Raw genomic sequence first — 21,510 nt, 5'->3', positions numbered from 1 at the left:
TTCTTTTATTTCTGATGTAATTTTAGGATTATGTTGCTTTTTAAATTATGTATGCTCATTTTCACAGGTGCCTATTATTTTGTGAATGTAATATCTTACCTCTTAATGTGAAGAAATTAATTTTTTAAAAATGGTCTCAGAATCCTTGATTTCCTGTTCATATGTATCATTTCCTTTGACCTTTGTGCTCATATTGAAAGTTTACCATGAGACGTCTGATCTCTGCTGTGTACTCATCTAAGAGCAGGCCCAAGAAGGCTGATTGGAGGCCATAGGTGTGTGAGTGAGGCTTGTTAACTGGTCAGCTTCACAGGAAGGTCTGTTTTCTCGGCCAGATAGATTCCCGAGAGCATGGAGTATAAACCTGGCTTGCTAGCATTTGCAAAGACAAGGAAAGGATTCAGAGGTCCAAGTGTTCAATGAGTAGGTTGACCAGATCCTTTTGTTTCTCGTGTGGTGTCTGTCACCACCATCCTCAACCTAGTCTAGAGTCCTTTTGATTATTTCTCCAGAAAGGAGACTTCCGGTTTGCTGCCAGGCCAAGCATGAGGAATCACACCCTGCATGTACCTACAAGAATGGGTCTTAGCATCTGCTTTTCAAACAGACTTACAGTGTTCTTGTCTTCAGCTCCACCTTCACTTCCATTTTAAGGTGTAGCTAGCATTGTAGATTTCTGAACTTACCTAGCAATTAGGGACACACCACTCCTAGCCTTTTTCAACAGCTATGTTAAGTGTTAGAATTCCTTCACTGTCATTTTGGTGAGAGTTTTAGAGTATATGAAGCCACTGTCTTTAACCAGAAACCTCCCTTTTCCAAACTTACTTCTCTATATGAATAGCATCAGGGTATATTTTCCAAGTGGATTGCTTGTTATCCCTAAATCATTTATTGACCTGCTCAGCCTTTCCCCGTCAATTTAAAATATCTTTACCATGTACTAAATTTTGATATATACAAGATACCTTTAGTATAGGTATTTTAGTCACTAGGTCTCTTCTTGATCATTTCATAGGTGTATTTACTACAACTTTCTTATATGTTTTGAAATCTGGTGGAGAAAAATCTCTGGCATTGTTCAGAATATTTCTTTAGAATTTAATGTTAGGATTTCAAAAATCTTTACTAATTTGGTAGGTAAGAAAATGGTGTAGGTTATTTTTGATGACAAATGAAGATAAGCTTTTTATATTTTTTTCCATTTGTCTGTAAAATAACTATTCTTGCCCTAGATATTTGGTGATACGTGTTTTTGGAGACAGGATCTTACTCTGTCCTCTAGGCTGGAGTGCAGTAGTGCAATCTCTGCTCACTGCAATCTCCTCCCAGGCTCAAGTGATCCTCCTACCTCAGCCTCCTGAGTAGCTGGGACTGCAGGCACATCCCTCCATGCCCAGCTAATTTTTTGTAGAGACAGAGTTTTGCCATGTTGCCTAGCCTGTTCTCAAACTCCTGAGCTCATACAAACCACCAGCCTCAGTCTCTCAAAGTTCTGGGACCAATTACAGGCATGAGCCATCCGTGCCTGGCTGTTTTTCTTGACAGTTTGTAAGAAGACTTTTATATGGTGAGGAATTAACTCATCCAACTTTGTAATATTAAAGCATACAATTACAATCTTAAATAGATGTGAGTAGCAAAGCAAAGATTTTAAATTTAGAGCTTATTATCCTTCCTGTTGTGAGACAGGCTTTTGTGGCAGTTATTATTGCAATTTATATTAGTGTTTCCTATTCTTCAAAGTGAAAATGGCTATGAAGAGTCTTTTTTTTATGTTTTCCCTTTTTTAAGCCCTAGCTCATATATTAAACAAGGGTATTTTAATGGAAGGAATACTATTATGAGCTTTTGCTAACACTGATTTGTTGAACTTTTCCCAAAATTAAGTAAAGTAAGATAATACTTAAATACTGATACAACTATAGAGCCTGATTATGTCAGTGGTTAGAAATTATGAGCTGCCACTGGTGTCTGTGGTTCAGAAGCTACAAACCACCCATTTGTAGAGTGATCTTTTTGTTGTTGACTATACATTTCAGAATGCTTGAAGAAGAAGTATAGGGAAACTTCAAGGAAAAAGGAATTGGCCAGGCATGGTGGCTTACACCTATAATCCCAGCAGTTTTCAAGGCTGAGGTGGGCAGATCACGATGTCAGGAGTTTAAAACCAGTATGGTCAACATAGTGAAACCCTGTCTCGACTAAAAATAAAAAAAATTAGCAGAGTGTGGTGATGTGGGCCTGTAATCCCAGCTGCTCAGGAGGCTGAGGCAGGAGAATCGTGTGAACCCAGGAGGTGGAGGTTATAGTGAGCCGAGATCACTTCATTGCACTCCATCCCAGGTGACAGTGCAAGACTCTATCTCAAAAATATAAAAATAAAAAGGAATCTATTGAAGATAATGCCATGCTTTGAAAAGTTCTAATGCCTGATTAGTAGTATTCTGGACTTCATGATTTTTTTGTTGTTGTTTGTTTATTTGTTTAACATGAAAGGTTAATCCAGCATGTATGGGACCAAGTGTAGGCTCCCAGCAGGAACTGAGAGCTCCATGTCTTCCAGTCATCTATCACCAGACACCAGTGAACATGGAAAAGAACCCAAGAGAGGCACCTCCTGTTCCTCCTTTGGCAAATACTATTTCTGCAGCTTTGGTGTCCCAAGCTACTAGCCAGAGCATTCCTCCTCCAGTTCCTTTGAAAGCCCAGGCAGTAACAGACTGTATGTTTGCAGTGTCCAGAACAGATGCTGGGTAAGCTGAAGGTAGTCCTAGAAATGATAGTGATGTGAATCGCACCTGTCACCTTCTTTACATGACCGGCATTATCAGCAGTATGTAAAACATGAATGACTTCTGCCTTTTATTTTTAGATAAGTATGTTGTTGAAAAAGCAAGTGGCAAAACACTGCTCCCAATCCTTTAGGGTTACTTTTTCCATGCTTCTTTTAGAGCATTTCTTTTACTTTACACTTTTGTGAATTAAAAATTTTCAATACCCTGAAAGTCAGTGGTCACTTTGTAACTGAAGAATATACAGCTATTGAGCTGAAATTGCCTTTGCTCACTGGCTTTGACTGCAAGGATCATAACTATCTAGACAGTTACTTGATATGTGTTCTCATATTCCTTCTGTCTTCCTGTAGGGAACAGTTTGGGATTGATACCCAAGATTCTGTCTCTTAAAATGTACTCTGCACTGGATTTTTTACCCTAATTTTGAGGGTTTTTTTTTTTCTGGATTTCGGGAATTATAATGTCACATCACTTATTTTATTTGCATTTTTACCTCCCGTCATTTCAGCCCTCTTTTAAGTCGTTTTTTAGGGATGTTAAAATTAAAAATGCTTTGCATGTTTTACTTTATACCTTAAACAGAGTTCATGAAGGGAACTCTAGCAATGTTAAATAGACGTATTAGATGCACTACCCCAAGTGCACTTAAAACAAACTGTGATATAAATGGCTTGCATATTATTTTTTTTCTTTCTTGATGATTGTTAACTTTTAAAGGCTGGAGGACATTGCACTGCAGCTGCTGGCTCATCACAGCAAAGGTGCCCTGCACAGCTGAGGCATACCAGTGCTTCTCCATGTCCTGACTCTGGTTAGCTGCCTGGAGTTGGGCTCAACTCTTTAACCTCTGTAATGAATGGGATCATTTGAATAGTCATAGGACTCTACCACATATAGAGATGGTTCTTATCCCCATAATCACTGTGTCATACAAATGTTTAGTACCTGATCTTTTCTGTAAGAATTTTTTTCCTGAAATGGAACGCAAATGAAAAAAAGAAAACATTTTATTTACTTACACAGTAGACCCTAAGTAGTTCCATCTGCATTTTAATAGGCTTGTAATTATTGACTTTTTTTTTTCTTTTTACTATTATTTCTTGAGAGTTAAAAATTCTAATAGATCAAGCATTTTGTTCTTTAGCATGTCTCAAGAGTTTTCTCTTCCAGATGTGTGAATAAGAGTACTCATGAATTTAAGCCACAGAGTGGAACAGAGATAAAAGAAGGTAATGTTTAATTAAAATAAATGTGTTTCTGACCAGATTCCTCTAGCTCACTCAGAGGTGTGTTTTGTGGCTGTGGTTTACGAAGGCTTCAGGCCTTAATGAACCTGACTGTTGGATTTCCTATTTTTAGAGTATGAGTTATTTATACCTGAACCATTTCAGATAAATGTAGAAATCCACTTGTTAGTCACATCTTATTAGTTTAGAATTCTTTGGAAACATAATTTGTGAATACATTTCTACTACATTTCTAAGGAAATTAATCCACAACAGTCATCTTTAGTATGTTAGGAAAGGTGATCAAAAGTTTAATTAGATGTGTTACACTATTATTTGGTACTACTTTGTTAGAGGCATTTGCATAGGAGATAAGGTTTATAAATAATAAGACACACATATTGGGCATTCACTTACCCCCTAGGTGACTGGGATATCTTTTCCATGAACAGTTTAGTGAGGAGAAGGGCTGTTTGAAATAGCTGAAGACTCATTAACTGAACCAAGACTTAATGAGTCTGCTCTGTAGGTGCCAGGCACTGTTATACATAGGGATGAAGTCATGAACAAAACATCTCCCCCCACACAGAAGGGGAAAAAAGTGTCCTGTTGGAGTTGTGGGGTTGAAATTTCAGAAAAGGTGATATTTGGGTAAAGGGCTGAAGGGTAAAGCTACCATGCCACTAGCTTGGGCAACCTTTTCAGGCAGAGGGAATATTAAATACTAAGCCCTCAAGCAGGAAAGTCTCTGATATATTCTAAGCGCAGCCAGGAGACCAATATGAGGAGGTTAACAGGGAGAGGAGGAAGATGAGACCTGATCAAACAGGACCCAGGCTGTGCAGGGCCTTGTATTCTATGTCTGACTGCAGTGGAGTGAGATGGGAAGCCAGTCTTAAGATTTACATTGTGACTATGAACTTGGGATACAGTGGCACTAAGGGTATAATTTATGACAAAGTTGCTAATCTGGTACAATCCAGACCAAACACTCAGTCTCTGAACCTTAATTTCCTTTTCTGTAAAGGATAATTTTCACCTTATTTAACTCATAAGACTATTATAAAGATAAAAATGAAATATATGAAAGCACTGTAATACTGGAAGTCCTTAGTGATAATTACTAATGATGACAAACTGGTTTAATTATAATTTACTTAAATTGTGTGCCTTTTAAGTTATTCTGATTTGCCTACTGATACCACATTTTGTCTCCATTTCTTTGCTAGGGTGTGAAACACATAAGGTTGCCAGCACAAGTTCTTTCCACACAACTCCAAACACATCACTGGGAATGGTGCAGGCAACACCATCCAGAGTGCAGCCATCACCCACCGTGCACACAAAAGAAGCATTAGGTAAAGTATTTTATCTGAGTGTGTAGCACCTGTTAACAAGCTAATGAAAGCTCTTTTGCAACCTGTTTACAGTTATTCTTTTGTTCCTTAAGGTTTCATAATGAATATGTTTCAAGCTCCTACACTTCCTGATATTTCTGATGACAAAGACGAATGGCAATCTCTAGATCATAATGAAGATGCATTCGAAGCCCAGTTTCAAAGTAATAACTATTTATTTAAAAGCTACTAAATGTGTAGTATTACAGGTGGTTATCACAGGAAATACCAAGCGTTTTATAAGAGGTGGCCCTGCCTTTGATTAGCTTGTCGCATAAGGGCAGGGAATGCCTGACATGAAAATATGACAGTTCCTGAAAAGGTACTGAATGTGTGTGATAGATTTGCGGATTAAAAAAAAAAAAAAAAAGAAGAAGTAATAGTGCCAAAGAAGGACAAAACCCTCATAGGTAAGAAGGGCCAAGTACTCAAGGTGTGACTTGAGTCTTCACTGGTAGGGGAATGGCTCGGGCAGATTGTTGGAGGAGGCTGGCAGCTAGCCCACGTTTGTCTAGAGTCAGGGGATTCATGCCAGAAGCCAGAGATCATGATAAAGATAAGTAGGAGCCAGTTAGACTCAGGAGGAATTGAAATATAAAACCAAGAGGTTAATTCTTTTGGAAAGGAAGTGGAAAACAAAACCCTGAGAGCTTTTATTGAGTGAGTCAGATGACAATAGCAATGATTTAGGAGAATGATTAACACCTTGCTGATATGTGGCAGGGACTCCTGACCTGGGACTTGAGTACAAGACCCTGTTACCATAGTTAAGTCACTTCATCTCACTATAGTGACTTATCTTATTACCTAGTATTTGAAAAGCTGTTATTAGGTCTTTTCTGTCAGCTGTTACTCCTTTTCCTTATTTGTAGTTGAAGTTTAACATAAAGGATGTTTTTTACTAGTACAATAATTAGATGCTATTTTTTATTCTATTCCAGAAAATGTAAGGTCATCTGGGGCTTGGGGAGTCAATAAGATTATCTCTTCTTTGTCATCTGCTTTTCATGTGTTCGAAGATGGAAACAAAGAAAATTACGGGTAAAAAAATGCCATGTAGTTAATGCGATACTGCAGAATTTTCTCTGAGACTAGAGGTGGTGGGTGGTTAGAGAATGTGGACTGCCACTCATATGGTCAAACGAGCCTTTTGACCACATAACTAGGAGGGTATTGCCAAAGTTCTCCAGATCTGCAGTGCTGCAGGAGTTCCAAGAGAGCAGGCTTCCCATAGCCAAAGCTTGTGTTGAAAAAGGAAAACAGTCTGGTTGTGAATTAGCAGAGAACTGAGGATTCCGTGGATTTGAAATTATATTAGGTGTGAATGAATTCACCACTACAGGTATCCATATATGCTCTGTTTATATTTGCAGCACTGATAAAGTAGAAAAGGAAGTGGCTTATATCGGGTATTGCTACAGAGAATGTGTTTTAAGGCTGAGGAATATTACACTGGAGAGCTTTCATCTGGGGGTTGAGTGAAGTAGCTCCAGGAATTTTCAATGTTAATAGTTTGAACCATCGAAAGAGATGTCAGTGTGAAGTAAAGGTTTTATGGTATTTAAGAAATTCATATTGAGGTAGAAAGGAGAAAGGGCATGGCTAGCTCTCAGAGAGGAATTCCATAGCTATAGAGGCACTGAAAATTTAAAAAATATGTTGGCATCCATGACTTTCCACTGGCCATGGCCATAATTCATTTTTGGCTTCTAAAAGCTATAACTCAGTATGACAGAAATTTCTGTATTTTCCACCCTGACTTAAGGTAGATCTACTTCTATAAGTCAATTCGATCACACTCAGTTTTTCTAGAACTGCTATAAAAGTAAGGAATATTTATATAAATATTAACTTATTAAATAGGATAGAGAACTTTTCTAGTGGTCAAGTGATAGCATGCATTTTTTTTTAGCATATTTTACTATTTATAATTTAGCAAATCTTTCCTTAGATTACCACAGCCTAAAAATAAACCCACAGGAACCAGGACCTTTGGAGAACGCTCTGTCAGCAGACTTCCTTCAAAACCAAATGTAAGCAAACCTGTTTCATCTATGAAATGGGTCCTACAACCCCTTCTGCTTTATTCTACCAAGTGATTATGCCAGTCAGAGGATATCGTATATATGAAACTATGCTGAAAAATATGATACCATATGAAGAATATGTTTCTTTTAGGACACTATTTAATAATTGAAGAAGAAATGCATATTTTCTAAGTGTCCTGCCAAAATTATTTATTAATATTAATTACCGTGGTGGTTTAACATTTATCCACAAATTCTTTGAATGTTTTCCTCCAGTTTGGTGCATCTCCTTTTGAGTGTAGCTAGATTATGTGACTTGCTTCAGACAAAAAGCGTAGGGAAAAGGAAAGGGAAAAATAGATTGCAGTAGGGAAGCATGGCAGATTCTGTCTAACCAAATGCTTGGGTTAACCAGAAGTAAATCATGTTGACAGCAGATGTCCCCCAATAAGATGTAATGTGAAGAACACTTCACCCCTGATATCCTTCCCAAAAATCTGTAACCCCAGTGTCATCATGAGAAAATGTCAAAGAAGCCCAAACTGTGTAGGGGCATTCTACGCAGTTTCTGATTAGTGTTTGAAAGTGTCAATATAAGAAAGGCTGGGAAAGACTAATAGACAATGACAGACTCAAGAAACCTAAGAACACTTGACAACTAAAGGTGACATGAGATCCTGGATTGGATTCCTGAACGGAAGAGGCCCATTAGTGGGAAAAAAGGTGAACTTTTAATAGTGTATAGTTAATAGTATTGTTTCATTTTTACAAATGTGCTATGGTTCTATAAGAAGTTGACATTAGAGGAAGCTTAGTGAGGAGGGTATGTGGAAATTCTGTGCTATCTTTATAACTCTTTAAATCTTGACTTTTTCAAATTTTATATATATATATACACATACATACATACATATACACACACACACATACTTTGAAAACAAAAATGTGGCTCTTGCTGCAATGCAGCTCCACTGATTTTTCAGTTCTGGGAAGAAGAACTGAACCATGATATTGTGGACTGTGTTAGCCAGGGGCTGACATCTGCTTTTGTCTTTAATTTCTCATTTCTTTGGATCTTAAAGTGTTAATGAGTAAGGTTTCATGGACAAAAGAGGGAGATTGCTGCTTTTTTTTCATTTCATCTTCTGTTCTAGGAAGTTCCTCACGCTGAAGAGTTTTTGGATGATTCAACCGTATGGGGTATTCGCTGCAACAAAACCCTAGCACCCAGTCCTAAGAGCCCAGGAGACTTCACATCTGCCGCCCAACTTGCATCTACACCATTCCATAAACTTCCAGTGGAGTCAGTGCTCATTTTAGAAGATAAAGGTGTGTGTTACAGTTTTACTGTTTGTCTTCTGCCAACTTTGATTCTTTCAGTTTTCTTCATGAAGGTTGATTCTTTCAGTTTTCTTCATGAAAATTCTGCATGCAAACTTTGAAAATCATGGAGAAGAAACAAAATCTGTTCATTGTATTTTTGCTCATAGGTTTTTTTCCGTTGGCATAGTGTCTTCCTGAAGTCTATGTATTTTTAAAATATAATAGCTTAGATTATAGGTAGAAGGGAGAAAATCTATAGAAGCATTTAAAAGCGAGTAAGGTCCAACCTATTTGTATAGAGTATGTTTATTTTGTTTCACAGCAAACAAAAATGCCACTACAGACAATTTAAATTATTTGAATGCTAAAAATAATGAACATTTATATTTTCCAATTTAATAAGAGTAATAGCCAATTTTAGACCTAGATGTGTGTCTACACACATATATATGTCAACTTTCTTAGACATATAGCCAAGTACGATACTCAGAAAGTCTTATTTTTCTTACTTGCAGTGCTCTGACTTAAGAAAGTAATGATAAAACTCACAAGTAGTCCTTATTTCTAGCCTGTTTCAAATTTATCACCCTATGTATTTAAAAGTTCATCATATATCTGAATTGAATCCTAATACATGACATTGTCATGGAGCACAGATATTGCTAGCTATTAAGTACCAACTACAAACTAGACAGTTCTCTCGGTATCCACAGAGGATTGGTTCCAGGAAACCCTGTAAATACCAAAGTCCATGTGGATGCTCAAATTCCATAGTTGACCCTGCAGAACTTGTGGATATGGAACCTGTGGATGCAGAGGGCTGACTATATACTAACTGTACTATTGATCACACTTTTAAAATATAGCAATTGTTTACCAAAACAATAGAAGAGCTGCCAAAGAGTTTCACTTCACTGAATGGAAGCGTATTTTAATGTGGGTTCTGAGCCTATAGACCTAAACATTTTTGACCAAGGATTTCTTAGAGTGCTAATCCAATATAATACATTTCTTTTCTGAATCTTAAAGGAGAGTTCTGTTGAAACTTGGACTATTGCCAAGCACCATCGTAAGTTTGCCACTTAAAAAAAAAAAATGTTTAAACCTTTTCCATCCAGGAAAGCTAGTTTAATTAGTCCAAAGAGTCTTTCAAAAAGTTGATATTGGCTATTCTTACAGTGTTTGCCGCTTTGGCTCTATAAACAGAAACTAATGTTCCAGTGCTAAAAAGTAGTAACACCTGTTCAGTGAAGGAATATCTCATAAAATGTAATCCAACATATTGGTTGTGTGCAGCATTAGCATCACTTGGAAGAGGTTTATTCTGCATTTCTACTCTACCTAGTTTATCTATCTATCTATAGATAATTTTTTTTTAATTATAGAGAGTAATATATATTGCCAGGTTGCTTTCTGATTTAAACACAAAATTGTTTCAATAAATTAAATGCTAATTTAGTCAATCAACTAATTGACCAAAACATCTTAAAGTGAAAGACACAAAATCTCTGCCCTCCAGAAGCATTGTAGCCTTTTACTCTCCATGTGCTTGTCTTCAGGTTCTCCTGAAGCTGAGTATAGCTCTGAAATCCATACCAGTAACCTCCTGTGGTCTGGTCATCCTGCCTACAATGAACTTGCCACTCTCTGGACCCTTTTTTTCTTGAAGGATTGTTAGGGATTAGATGTAGAGTAGAAATGCTCACATACATTAGTAGTAGATTTTATTCGTTTGTTTTTAAGAGTTAGGGTCGTGCTATGTTGCCTAGGCTGACTGCAGTTCACCCTCAAACTCCTGGGCTCAAGTGATCCTCCCGCCTCAGCTTCTGAAGTAGCTAGGGCTGCAGGATCCTGCCACCACATCCAGGTAATTTAAAAAAATTTTTTTAGAGATAGGGTCTCACTATGTTTCTCAGGCTTGCCTTGAACCACTGGCCTCAAGTGATTCTCCCACCTCGGCTTCCCAAAGCACTGGAGTTATAGGCAAGAGCCACTGTGCCTGGCCACTAGTAGATTTTTAAGTAATTTTTTTTCTTCGTAGTTTTTGAATCTTAATATACGTTTTACCATGGAACACTATTTTGAAATCATAATGCAAGTCATTGTCAAAATAAATCCTAGACTTTGTAACCATATCAAATGGTGTGTGTTGTGCACACACGTGCATCTAACATACCTGTCTCTGATTTTTGGAAATTTCAGAAAATGTGGCAGCAAAACAGTGCACCCATGTGACTTTGGATTCTTGTGAAGAAAACATGGTGGTACCTTCAAGGGATAGAAAATTCAGGTATTGTGAGGGTTCATGTGGTTCTGTCATTTTCTTCATCTTCCATTCTAACTTTGCTTACCATTTCCATTCTAGCTTTGCCTTTTATGCAGTAATAGAATACTAATTTTAGTATTAAAGGCCAATAAAGATTTTATGGACTAGTAGGTTTAAATCAGAAGGTAGTCTCTATGAATATACATACAACAGTGAATCTAAACACTTGATATATCAGGCCAATTCTTTATGAGAAAACATCAGAGAAACCCAAATTGAAGGACATTCTCCAGAACACCTGACCAGTACTCCTCAAAATTGTCAAGGTCTTGAGAAACTATGAAAGACTAAAACTGTCATAGATGAGAGAGGAGTAAGGAGACATGACAACTAAATGCATCCTGGTACCCTGGACTGGATCCTGAAGCAGAAGTTCCTGAGTGAAAAGAGTGGTGAAATTCAAGTGACATCTACAGTTAATAGTAATAGAAAAAATGTTGGTTTATGAGTTTTGACAGAGGTACCATTGTAATAGAAAATGATACCATTAGCAGAAATTGAATGAGGCAAATACGGGAATTCTCTATTATCTTTGCAACATTTCTTTACACCTAAAATTATTACCAAAAAAGTATAGTTGAAAAAAGTTTACAACAGGAAAAATGTGACAAGTGAAAATAGCAGTATATGAAATTGTGTGTATAAATTTATTTGTATAAAAATACATACTTCAGTATGTATAGGTAGATACTGATTTGGGGGTGTGTGTGAAGATAAATGCACAGTCAGTTCTCATTATTCACTGTAATTCTGTTCTGTAGACTCACCATGAACACTGAATTAGTGAATACTGAATATTCTTAAAGGGGAGTACAGACAGCATCCTTCAAGCCTCTCATAACAACATTTTGTTGAAAAACACCTTATTTATTATATATTGTTGATTCATTAACATTGAATTCATGTCCAGCAACACTGACTCACATATAAATAAAACTTATCTAATACACACATTTTTACAGATTTCTACTGCTTAGGAACATTAGAGAGCACTTCAGCACTATTCTTTGGGACCATTTTAAATACCAAAGTCATCAAGAAAAAGCACAAAGATACAAAAAATGTGGAACCAATTACACCTCGAAAAGGATACTTGTTTACAGCATGAAAGCTGGAACAGGAAGGCTGAGTGTCACCTTGTTCAACCTTAGCTAAGAACATGTATGTTGGGTGGCTCAATTTTTCATCACCCTGCATATCTGCACATGACTGAAAAGTCACTATGAGTATTGATTTTAAGCTTACAAATAAATTTTAGCATACAGGTGAATTCACAAATTTGAAATCCATGAATAGTGATTAGCTGTGTATTGTGTGTGTGTTTATGTGTATGTATACATATACTTCGATTTACAGTCATGCAGTTTCTTAACAACTGGGATACAGTCTGAGAAATGTGTCCTCAGGCAATTTCAGTGTTATGTGAATATCAGAGTGTACTTACATAAATTTATATGGGTTGATTAGTTTACTACAGACCTAGGCTATATGGTATAACCTGTGGCTCATAGGCTACAAACATGTATGACATGTTACTGTATTGAATATTGTAGGCAGTGGCAACAGAATGGTGTAAGTGTTTGTGTATCTAAACATAGAGATACAGTAAAAATACAGTGTAAAAGATAAAAAATGGTATTCTGTATAGGGCACTCCCCATAAATGGAACTTGCAGGACTAAAGTTGTTCTGGATGAGTCAGTGAGTGAGTGGTGAGTGAATGTGAGGGCCTAGGACATTACTGTACACTACTGTAGACTTTAGAAACACTATAGTTAGGCTACACTAAATTTATTTTAAAAGTATTTTTATTTCTTCAATAATAAATTAGCCTTAGCTTACTGTGACTTTTTTACTTTATAAACTTAAAAAAGTTTATCTTTTTGACTGTACTAATACTTAGCTTAAAAAACACATTGTACAGCTATACAAAAATATTCTTTCTTTTTATCATTCTATAAGCTTTAAAAAAATTTTTTTTCCCACATTTCAAACTTTTTTGTTAAAAACAACCACACAAGCATACACATTAGCCAAGGCCTACAGACCTCGGTCAGGAATGTCAGGCATCATTAGGAGACCAGAGGGTTTCAGCTCCATTATGATCCTATGGGACCACCATTGCATATGCTGTTTTCATTGTCTGAATTGTTGTTATGCAGCACATGACTGTATATATGGAAATGTTCTGTAGTGTTGTGTTGTGATTGGCATTTTCTGTTTGTTTCAATGTTATAAAAGGACCCATTTTTGGAATAAAGTTATATATTCAGTCTTGATTACAGTAGTGTTGCATAGATGCAGCTTGAAGAAATAAACCCATTCCTGACACTTTGTACTAAAGAGTACCCCATGTATTGTCTCACCTATTCATCTAGTATAACCATATCTTGATTTTCTTATTTCTGTTCATATTGTACTAGCTGTATATTTTCATAGATTTGTTTGTCTAAAAATTCTTTAATCAACTTTTAGTCTGTGAAGCTATTCTGAAATGTCATTTCTAGAATAAGAAGGAACTTTTATGTGACTGAATCCAACATACTTCTAATCATGTGATGTTTTGGTTTTTTTATTCCTTTCACATGTCCAGTCCAATTCAAGAGAAAAACCCAGAACAGACCTTCTCCTCTGATGTGTATTCAGCATCCTTACTCCATCTGAGCCAGCCTGCTGCAGGTGGGATACTTACCTGTGAGGCAGAGCGAGGCCTTGAGGCTTGCAGACTCACAGACACTGATGCTGTCATTGCAGGAGATCCACCAGATGCTACTGCTGGGCTCCAAGCAGAACGGATGCAGATGAGTTCACTTCAGAAGGTTGATGCTCCAAGTATGAACACTCACTCTTTGTTATGTCCTTGAATCAGGACAGTAGCATGGGAAAAGCTGTCCCATGAAAGAAACCCACAGTGGGACTTGAATGTCATTGAATAGAACAGATGTCATTGGGTTCAGGCAAAACTTGCGTAATGCATCACAATGAAGTATAACTAGCATATTTGAAGGGCAAATTAATCTATTTTAATTTTAGAAGGTATCAAAATACTGTTGGAAGAGGGAATTAGAATTTGACGGCCTACTGTGTGCCAGGCATTTAATCTAATATTATTATATCCCCTATTTTACAGAAAAGTAAACTGAGGCTCAAGGTTAAAGAGACAACATTTCCCCCCCCATCCCCCTGTTATACATAAACAGTCTGGCATAGTGGTTAAGGGCACAGACTCTGGAGATGGACTGACTACGTTCTATCTTGGCTCCCTCACCTAAGTAGTCACGTGGTGTTGACCAAGATCATTTTAATTTTCCCTACCCCTCTTTAATGTAGAGTGGAGCTGATGCTAGTACCTATCTTTAGAGGCTTATTGTAAGAACCAAGTAAATTAATAAACTCCTGAGAACAGTGTCCTGCAAGTGCTTAGCACTGAGTGTTAAGCATGTTGGATTTGTATTTGATAACTACCACCAATATTTTTTGTAACATTCTAGGTTGGAGAGAAACCTTTTTCTTACTTCTAGAAATTATTTCCCTTTTGTGGACCCAAAGTATATCTCATATATGCAAATTGCACATAGGTAATATAAGTTTTATGGATATAAGTGGAAAAGCAATTAAAGAATATATGTCTATCTGAGCAAATTGTAAGTAACTAATGTCCACATCTGACCTTAAGACGTATATCCCTAATTGTGTTTAAGACGGAATGTAGCTATTCCATTTGAGTGGAGCAGATGTACTTGGAGTTGATTTCCTTTGTCACAATTGAATATTGATCCAAATTTGTAACTAAAATGGCAAATAATCAACTGTGCAGAGCTACCAATTTTGACTTTTAAAAATAGTTCTTTTTTATTTTGAATCAATGCCCTTAGAAGTATAAGGCTTTGAAAGCTTGTTTAGTAAATATATCCATTCACTTTGTCTATAATTTATTTGGTAAAGTTCTTGAGTACTCAATTCATGTTCCTTTTTTGTTTTTGTTCTCATTCCTTTAAGACTTCATTGTTGAGAACCCATGGGATGATCAGCTGATTTTCAAACTTTTATCTGGGCTTTCTAAACCAGTGAGTTCCTATCCAAATGTTTTTGAATGGCAATGTAAACTTCCAGCCATCAAGCCCAAGACTGAATTTCAATTGGGTAAGAATTATTTGGATAATATAACTTTAAATTCTTGTTTCTCTATGAGAAGTTGATGGTAACTTGTGTGAGAGAGATTCTCCTATTTGCACCACCCCCTCCCCGCCACCCACCTCCAATAGCGAGTTGTATCTATAGTATTAAACTGAACATTTTGTTAGGCCATGATTGTAGGATTGTGATTGCTGTTGGTACTATAACTCCTATAACTCAGAGAGCAATTTGCAAATATGTATTAAAATTAAAAAGGCATGTGCTTTTAAACCCAGCTATTTACTTTTAAGGATTTCGTATAGATACTGTTATATACCTCTACAGTAAAATAGTATAGTAACATTAGCAACGGAACAAGAAAGCTCACTCTGTGCTGATAGAGAATGAGCTCCAAAAGATACCGTACTGTTAAATGAAAAGGGCAGAGTCGTATGTATTATATGCCACGATTAAAACGGTTAGCTGTAGGTGGGAGTGGGAAACAATGGGAGCAAGATTTCGCAATATTCCCTTTTAAGTTTTTTTAATGAATAGACTATTTTTAAGAGAAGTTTTAAGCTTAACAGAAAAATTCAGCATAAAGTACATATTCCTACCTCCCCATATATATACACACAGATTTCCATGTTATTAGCATCTTGCGTGAGTGTGGTACATTTGTTAAAATTCAGCCAATATTGAGACATTATTAACTGAAGTGCTAGTTTACATTAGGGTTCACTCTTTGGGTTGTATATTCAATGGGGTTTGACGAATGTATTACAATGACATGTATCCATCATTACGGAATTATACAGAATAGTTTCCTCACCCTAAAAATCCCCTCTACCTCACCTATTCATCCCTTCCTCCTTGTCCCCCAACCCCTGGAAACTACTGGTTGTTTTACTGTGTCTCTAGTTTTGCCTTTTCTGTAATGTCATATAGTTGGAGTCATATAGTATGTGGCCTTTTCAATTGACGTCTTTTACTTAGCAATATGCACCTAAGGTTTCTCTATGTCATGTTGTGATTTGATAGCTTTTTTTTAAAAAAAAAGTCACTGAATAATGTTTATTGCATGAATGTACCACACAGTTTAACCTTTCCACTCATCTAATGAGGGAGATCTTGGTTACTTCCAAGTTTTGGCGATTATGAATAAAGTTGCTATAAACATCTGTATGCAAGTTTTTGTGTGGACGTAAGTTTTCAACTCATAATTTGGGTAAATACCAAGGAGTATAATGGTAGGGTAATATGATGAGAGTATGTTTACTTTTGTAAGAAACTTTCAAAGTGGCTGTACCATTTAGCCTTCCCACCAATAGTGAATGAGTCCTGTTCCCCAGTCTTGCCCTTATTAGGTGGTTGTAAGTATTTTAGGTTTTAGCCATTCTAGTAGGTGAATAGTGGTATCTCAATATTTTTTAAGTTTAAATTCCCTGAAGACATAAGGCATTGAATATTTTTTCATATGCTTATTTGCCATCAGTATATATTCTTCATGAGATGTCTCTAGATCTTTTGTCTGTTTTTTAATTGGTTAGTTGGTTTCTTATCGTTGCCTTATTCCTGATCTTAGGGGAAAAGCATCTACATAGTTTGTTACCTGTAAGTATGATTTTTAGCTGTGGGTTTTTCATACGTGTTCTTTGTCAAGTTAAAAAAGTATTTTTCTATTTCTGGTTTGCTGAGAGGTTTTTTTGTTTTGTTTTGTTTTTTTTAATTATAAATGGTTTTTGGATTTTATCTTGCTCCTTTCAATATTCTCTGCATTTATTGATTTGATCATATGATCCTTTTTCATTGATGTGATGGATTTCATTAATTGATTTTCAAATGTTGAACAAGCCTTGTATACCTGGGATAAATTACCCTTGGTTGTTGTAGTGTATAATTCTTTTTATACATTGTTGGATTGGATTTACTAATATTTTATTGAAGATCTTTGTATCTATGTTCATGAGAGGTACTGGTCTATAGTATTCTTTTCTTGTAATATCTTTATTTTGTCTTGGTGTCAGGGAAATGCTAGCCTCTTAGAATGAGATCAGAAGTATTCCCTCTGCTTCTTTCATCTGGAGGAGATTGTAGAGAATTGGCAATAATTTTCTTCCTTAAAGATTTGATAGAATTTGCTAGTGAACCCATCCGAGCCTACTGCTTCCCGTTTTGCAAGGTTATCAACTACCGATTCCTTCTTTAACAGATATAGACTATTCAGATTATCAATATCTCCTTTGTGAGCTTTGGTAGATTGTATCTTTCAAGGAATTTGTTCATTTCATCTAAATTCTCATTTGTGGATATGGCATTCCACTGTTGATTTCTACTGTAATGTTTACTATTTCTTTTATTTTGCTTACTTTAGATTTAATTTGCTCTTCTAGTTTCTTAAGGTAGAATCTTAAATTATTGATTTTAGATATTCTTTTCTAATATATGTATTTAGTGCTACAAATTTTCTTCTACATCCCACAAATTTTGGTAAATTATATTTGCATTTTCATTTGGTTCAAAATATTTTTAAATTTCTATTGAGACTTCTTTGACCAATGTAGTATTCAGAAGTATGTTTAATCTCCAAGTATTTGGGGGACTTTACAACTACCTTTCATACTGTATATGATTTCTGTTCTTTTAAATTTGGTTAAATGTGTTTTATTGCCCAGAATGTTGTCTATCTTAGTTAATATTCCATGTGAGCTTGAGGATAATGTGTATTCTACTGTTATTACATCAAGTATTCCATAAATGTCAATTAGATCTAATTGATTGATGCTACTATTCAGTTCAACCATGTTTTTACTGATGATTTTCTGCGTGCTTTATCTGTCCATTTCTTTCTTTCTTTTAATTAATTAATTTATTTTTGAAACAGGGTATCACCCTGTCATCTAGACCAGTGCAGTGGCACAGTCCTGGCTCACTGCAACCTCAAACTCTTGGACTCAAGCAGTTGTCTGGCCCCAGCTTCCTGAGTAGTTAGGACTACAGTCACATACCACAACATGCAGCTAATTTTTTTTTCTTTTTTTGGTGGAGATGGGGTTCTTGCTATGTTGCCCAGGTATTGAACTCCTGACTTCAATCAGTCTTTCTCTCTTGGCCTCCCAAAGTGCTGGGATTACATTTGTGAGCCACCACATCCAGCTTATCTGTCCATTTCTTATGTAAGTCTCCAACTATAATAGTGAATTCATCTTTTTCTCCTTGCAGTTCTGGTAGTTTTTGGTAACTTTTGACTCATATTTTGACACTTTCTTGTTAGGCTTATACATGTTATGTCCTCTTGGAGAATTGATTCCTTTAACATTGTATAATGCTGGTGAGCCACAGTGACTCACAACTGTAATCTAGCACTTTGGGAGGCCAAGACAGTAGGATCAGCTGAGGCCAGGAGTTTTGAGGCAAGTCTGGGCAATGCAGTGAGGCCTTGTCTCTACAATAATTTTTTAAAAAAATTAACCAGGCATGGTGGCACGTGTCCCAGCTACTTGGGAGGCTGAGGCTGAGGCTGGAGGATCACTTGAGCCCAGGAGTTCAGACTAGCCAGGCAACATAGCAAGACTTCTGTCTTAAAATATATATATATATATATATATATATATATATATATATATCAGGCAACATAGCAAGACTTTTGTCTTAAAAAACAAAACAAAAAACAAAAAAAACTATATCGCCCAGGCTGGAGTGCAGCGGCATGATCTTGGCTCACTGTAATCTCTGCCTCCCGGATTCAAGTGATTCTCTTGTCTCAGCCTCCCGAGTAGCTGGGACTACAGGTACCCACCACCATGCCTAGCTAATTTTTGTATTTTTAGTAGACACGGGGTTTCACCATATTGGTCAGGCTGGTCTCAAACTCCTGATCTCAGGTGATCCACCTGCCTCAGCGTCCCAAAGTGCTGGGATTATAGGTGTGAGCCACTGCACCCGGCCTTATCCCTTTACTTTTAATCTCTCTTTCTTGGTATTTAAAGCATGTCTTTTCATTGGTCTATTTAGACTATTGATGTTTAAAGTGACTTTGGGTATAATTGGATTGTCACTATATACTGTTTTTTATTCCTTGTCCTTGTTCTTTGTTTCTTTTTTGTCTTCTATTCTCTTTCTGCCTTCTGTGATTTTGAGTTATTTCATGATTCCATTTTGTCTTATCTCTTAGCATATTAATTATACTTCTTTTTTAATGTTCTTAAGTGGTTAGCCTAGTGTTTGCAATATACATCACAGCTAATCTTTTTTGTTTGTGTAAGAAAGTTTTTATTCTTTACATTTGAAGGATAATTTTACTGGATACAGAATTCTAGATTGGTATATTCTAAATATCCAAGTACTTTAGAGATTTCACTCCACTCTCTTCTCGCTTACATGGTTTCTGAGAAGTCTTGTGTAATTCTTATCTTTGCTCCTCTGTAGGTAAGATGATTTTATTTATCTTGCTTTTTTTCAATATTTTCTCTGTGTCTTTTTCTGCAGTTTCAATGTAACCTACCTAGGTGTTTATTCTTCAGTATTTATTCTGTTTGGTGCTCTCTGAGCTTCCTGGATATGTGGTTTGGCATCTATCATTAATTCTGGAAAAATCTCAACTATTACTACTTCAGTTTTTTTTCTGTTTGTTCTGTTTTTTGAGATGGAATTCCACTCTTATTGCCCAGGCTGGAATGCAGTGACATGATCTTGGCTCACTACAACCTCCGCCTCCCGGGTTCAAGCAGTTCTCCTGCCTCAGCCTCCCAAATAGCTGGGATTACAAGCACCTGCCACCACACCTGCCTAATTTTTGTATTTTTAGTAGCGATGGAGTTTCGCCATGTTGGTCAGGATGGTCTCAAACTCCTGACCTCAAGTAATCCGCCCACCACGGCCTCCCAAAGTGCTGGGATTACAGGTGTGAGCCACTGCAGCTGGCCTCAAATATTTTCATCTGTTTCGTGTTCCTTTCTCCCTTCTTCCTTCTGGTATTCCCATTCTGTATCTGTTATACATTTTGTAGTTGTCCCACACTCCATACTGTCTTTCTTTCTTTCTTTTTTTTTTGGTTTGCATTTCAGTTTTGGAAGTTTGTATTGTCATATCTTCAAGCTCACTGATTCTTTCCCCTGCCCTGTATAGTCTATTGGTGAGTCAATCAAAGGCATCCTTTATTTCTATTACAGTGGGTTTTTATCTCTAGCACTTCCTTTTGCTTGTTTCTCAGTTTCTATCTCTCTGCCTCCATTACCCATTTCTTCTTGCACACTGTCTACTTTTTTCATTAGAGCCCTTAGCATGCCAATTAGAATTTAAAAAGAAATTCTACGGTGGGCAGGGCATGGTAGGTCATTCCTATAATTTCAGTACTTTGGGATGCTGAGAGAGAACAATTGCTTGAGGCCAGGAGTTCAAGATTAGCCTGGGTAACACAGCGAAACTCTGTCTCTGCAAAAAATTAATGGTGTGCACCTATAGTCCTAGCTACTTGGGAGGCTGAGGCAGAAAGATCACTTGAGCCCAGGAGTTTGAGGGTGTAGTCAGCTATAATTATGCCACTACACTCTAGCCTTGGTGACAGAGTAAGAACCTATCTCTAAAAACACAACAACATTCTAGTCTGGTAATTCTAAAATTTCTGCCATATGTGTGTGTTTCTGATGCTTACTCTGGTTCTTCAGGCTGTGAGTTTTGTTTTTCACTATGCCTTGTAATTTTTTATTAAGAGCCAGACCTAATGTATAAGCTAAAAAGAACTGAGGTTAAATAGACATTTAGTGTGAGCTTTCATTGCTTAATCTGCCTACGGGTTAGGCTATGCTTACTGTTTGCTGTTACTGTATCAGAGGCTGAAATTGCCCTTTGTGTCCTTATTTTTGTTTCCCTTGTTGTCTTTGGGTTTCCCTAGGGACTTCTTAAATAAGGTCTGAGATGTGCAATTCTTTCCATTTAACTCCCCCAGTATTGGATCCAGCAGTGGTTTCTGTTCCTGGGCTTCTACTTTGGCAAGCTGTGATTCTCTGTCTCCACCTGTCGCCCTCCCCAATTTTGGGGGAAGCAGATTGTCCTTTCACCTCAGTTCTCTAATGGATCTCAGAAATGTTGCTGATTTTTAGTTATTCGGCTTACTATGAGAATGGAGTGATGACTCCAGTTCCTTATATGCTGGGCCAGGAACCAGAAATCTACTTCTTTACATCTGATTTTCAACATGTGAATTCTTTTTTAAAATTTAATTTAAAAATCTGCTACTACAGTCCAGGTGTACTGGCTCACTCCTGTAATCCCAACACTTTGGGAAGACAAGGCAGGC

General features: G+C 36.8%; 1 protein-coding gene across 2 annotated transcripts in view; it reads left to right on the top strand.

Annotated features, from left to right (window-relative positions):
- The window catches only part of BUB1 (BUB1 mitotic checkpoint serine/threonine kinase), a 40,030-nt gene that overhangs the window by 13,188 nt on the left and 5,332 nt on the right, over positions 1–21,510 (top strand). Inside the window, exons 10-19 of one of the 2 annotated variants that reach the window (XM_074396952.1) lie at positions 2,500–2,756; positions 3,969–4,027; positions 5,254–5,382; positions 5,475–5,585; positions 6,363–6,462; positions 7,373–7,454; positions 8,603–8,777; positions 10,974–11,061; positions 13,690–13,928; positions 15,096–15,239. In XM_074396952.1, coding sequence (XP_074253053.1) covers positions 2,500–2,756; positions 3,969–4,027; positions 5,254–5,382; positions 5,475–5,585; positions 6,363–6,462; positions 7,373–7,454; positions 8,603–8,777; positions 10,974–11,061; positions 13,690–13,928; positions 15,096–15,239 — 1,384 coding nt within the window. Of the gene's footprint in view, positions 1–2,499; positions 2,757–3,968; positions 4,028–5,253; positions 5,383–5,474; positions 5,586–6,362; positions 6,463–7,357; positions 7,455–8,602; positions 8,778–10,973; positions 11,062–13,689; positions 13,929–15,095; positions 15,240–21,510 lie in introns of both variants that reach the window. The other variant, XM_074396948.1, reaches the window with a different exon arrangement.

Source organism: Saimiri boliviensis, chromosome 1 (genome assembly GCF_048565385.1).
Source record: "Saimiri boliviensis isolate mSaiBol1 chromosome 1, mSaiBol1.pri, whole genome shotgun sequence".
In the NCBI taxonomy this organism is placed as follows: Eukaryota; Metazoa; Chordata; class Mammalia; order Primates; family Cebidae; genus Saimiri; species Saimiri boliviensis.
This window is presented reverse-complemented; position numbering and strand designations above follow the sequence as displayed.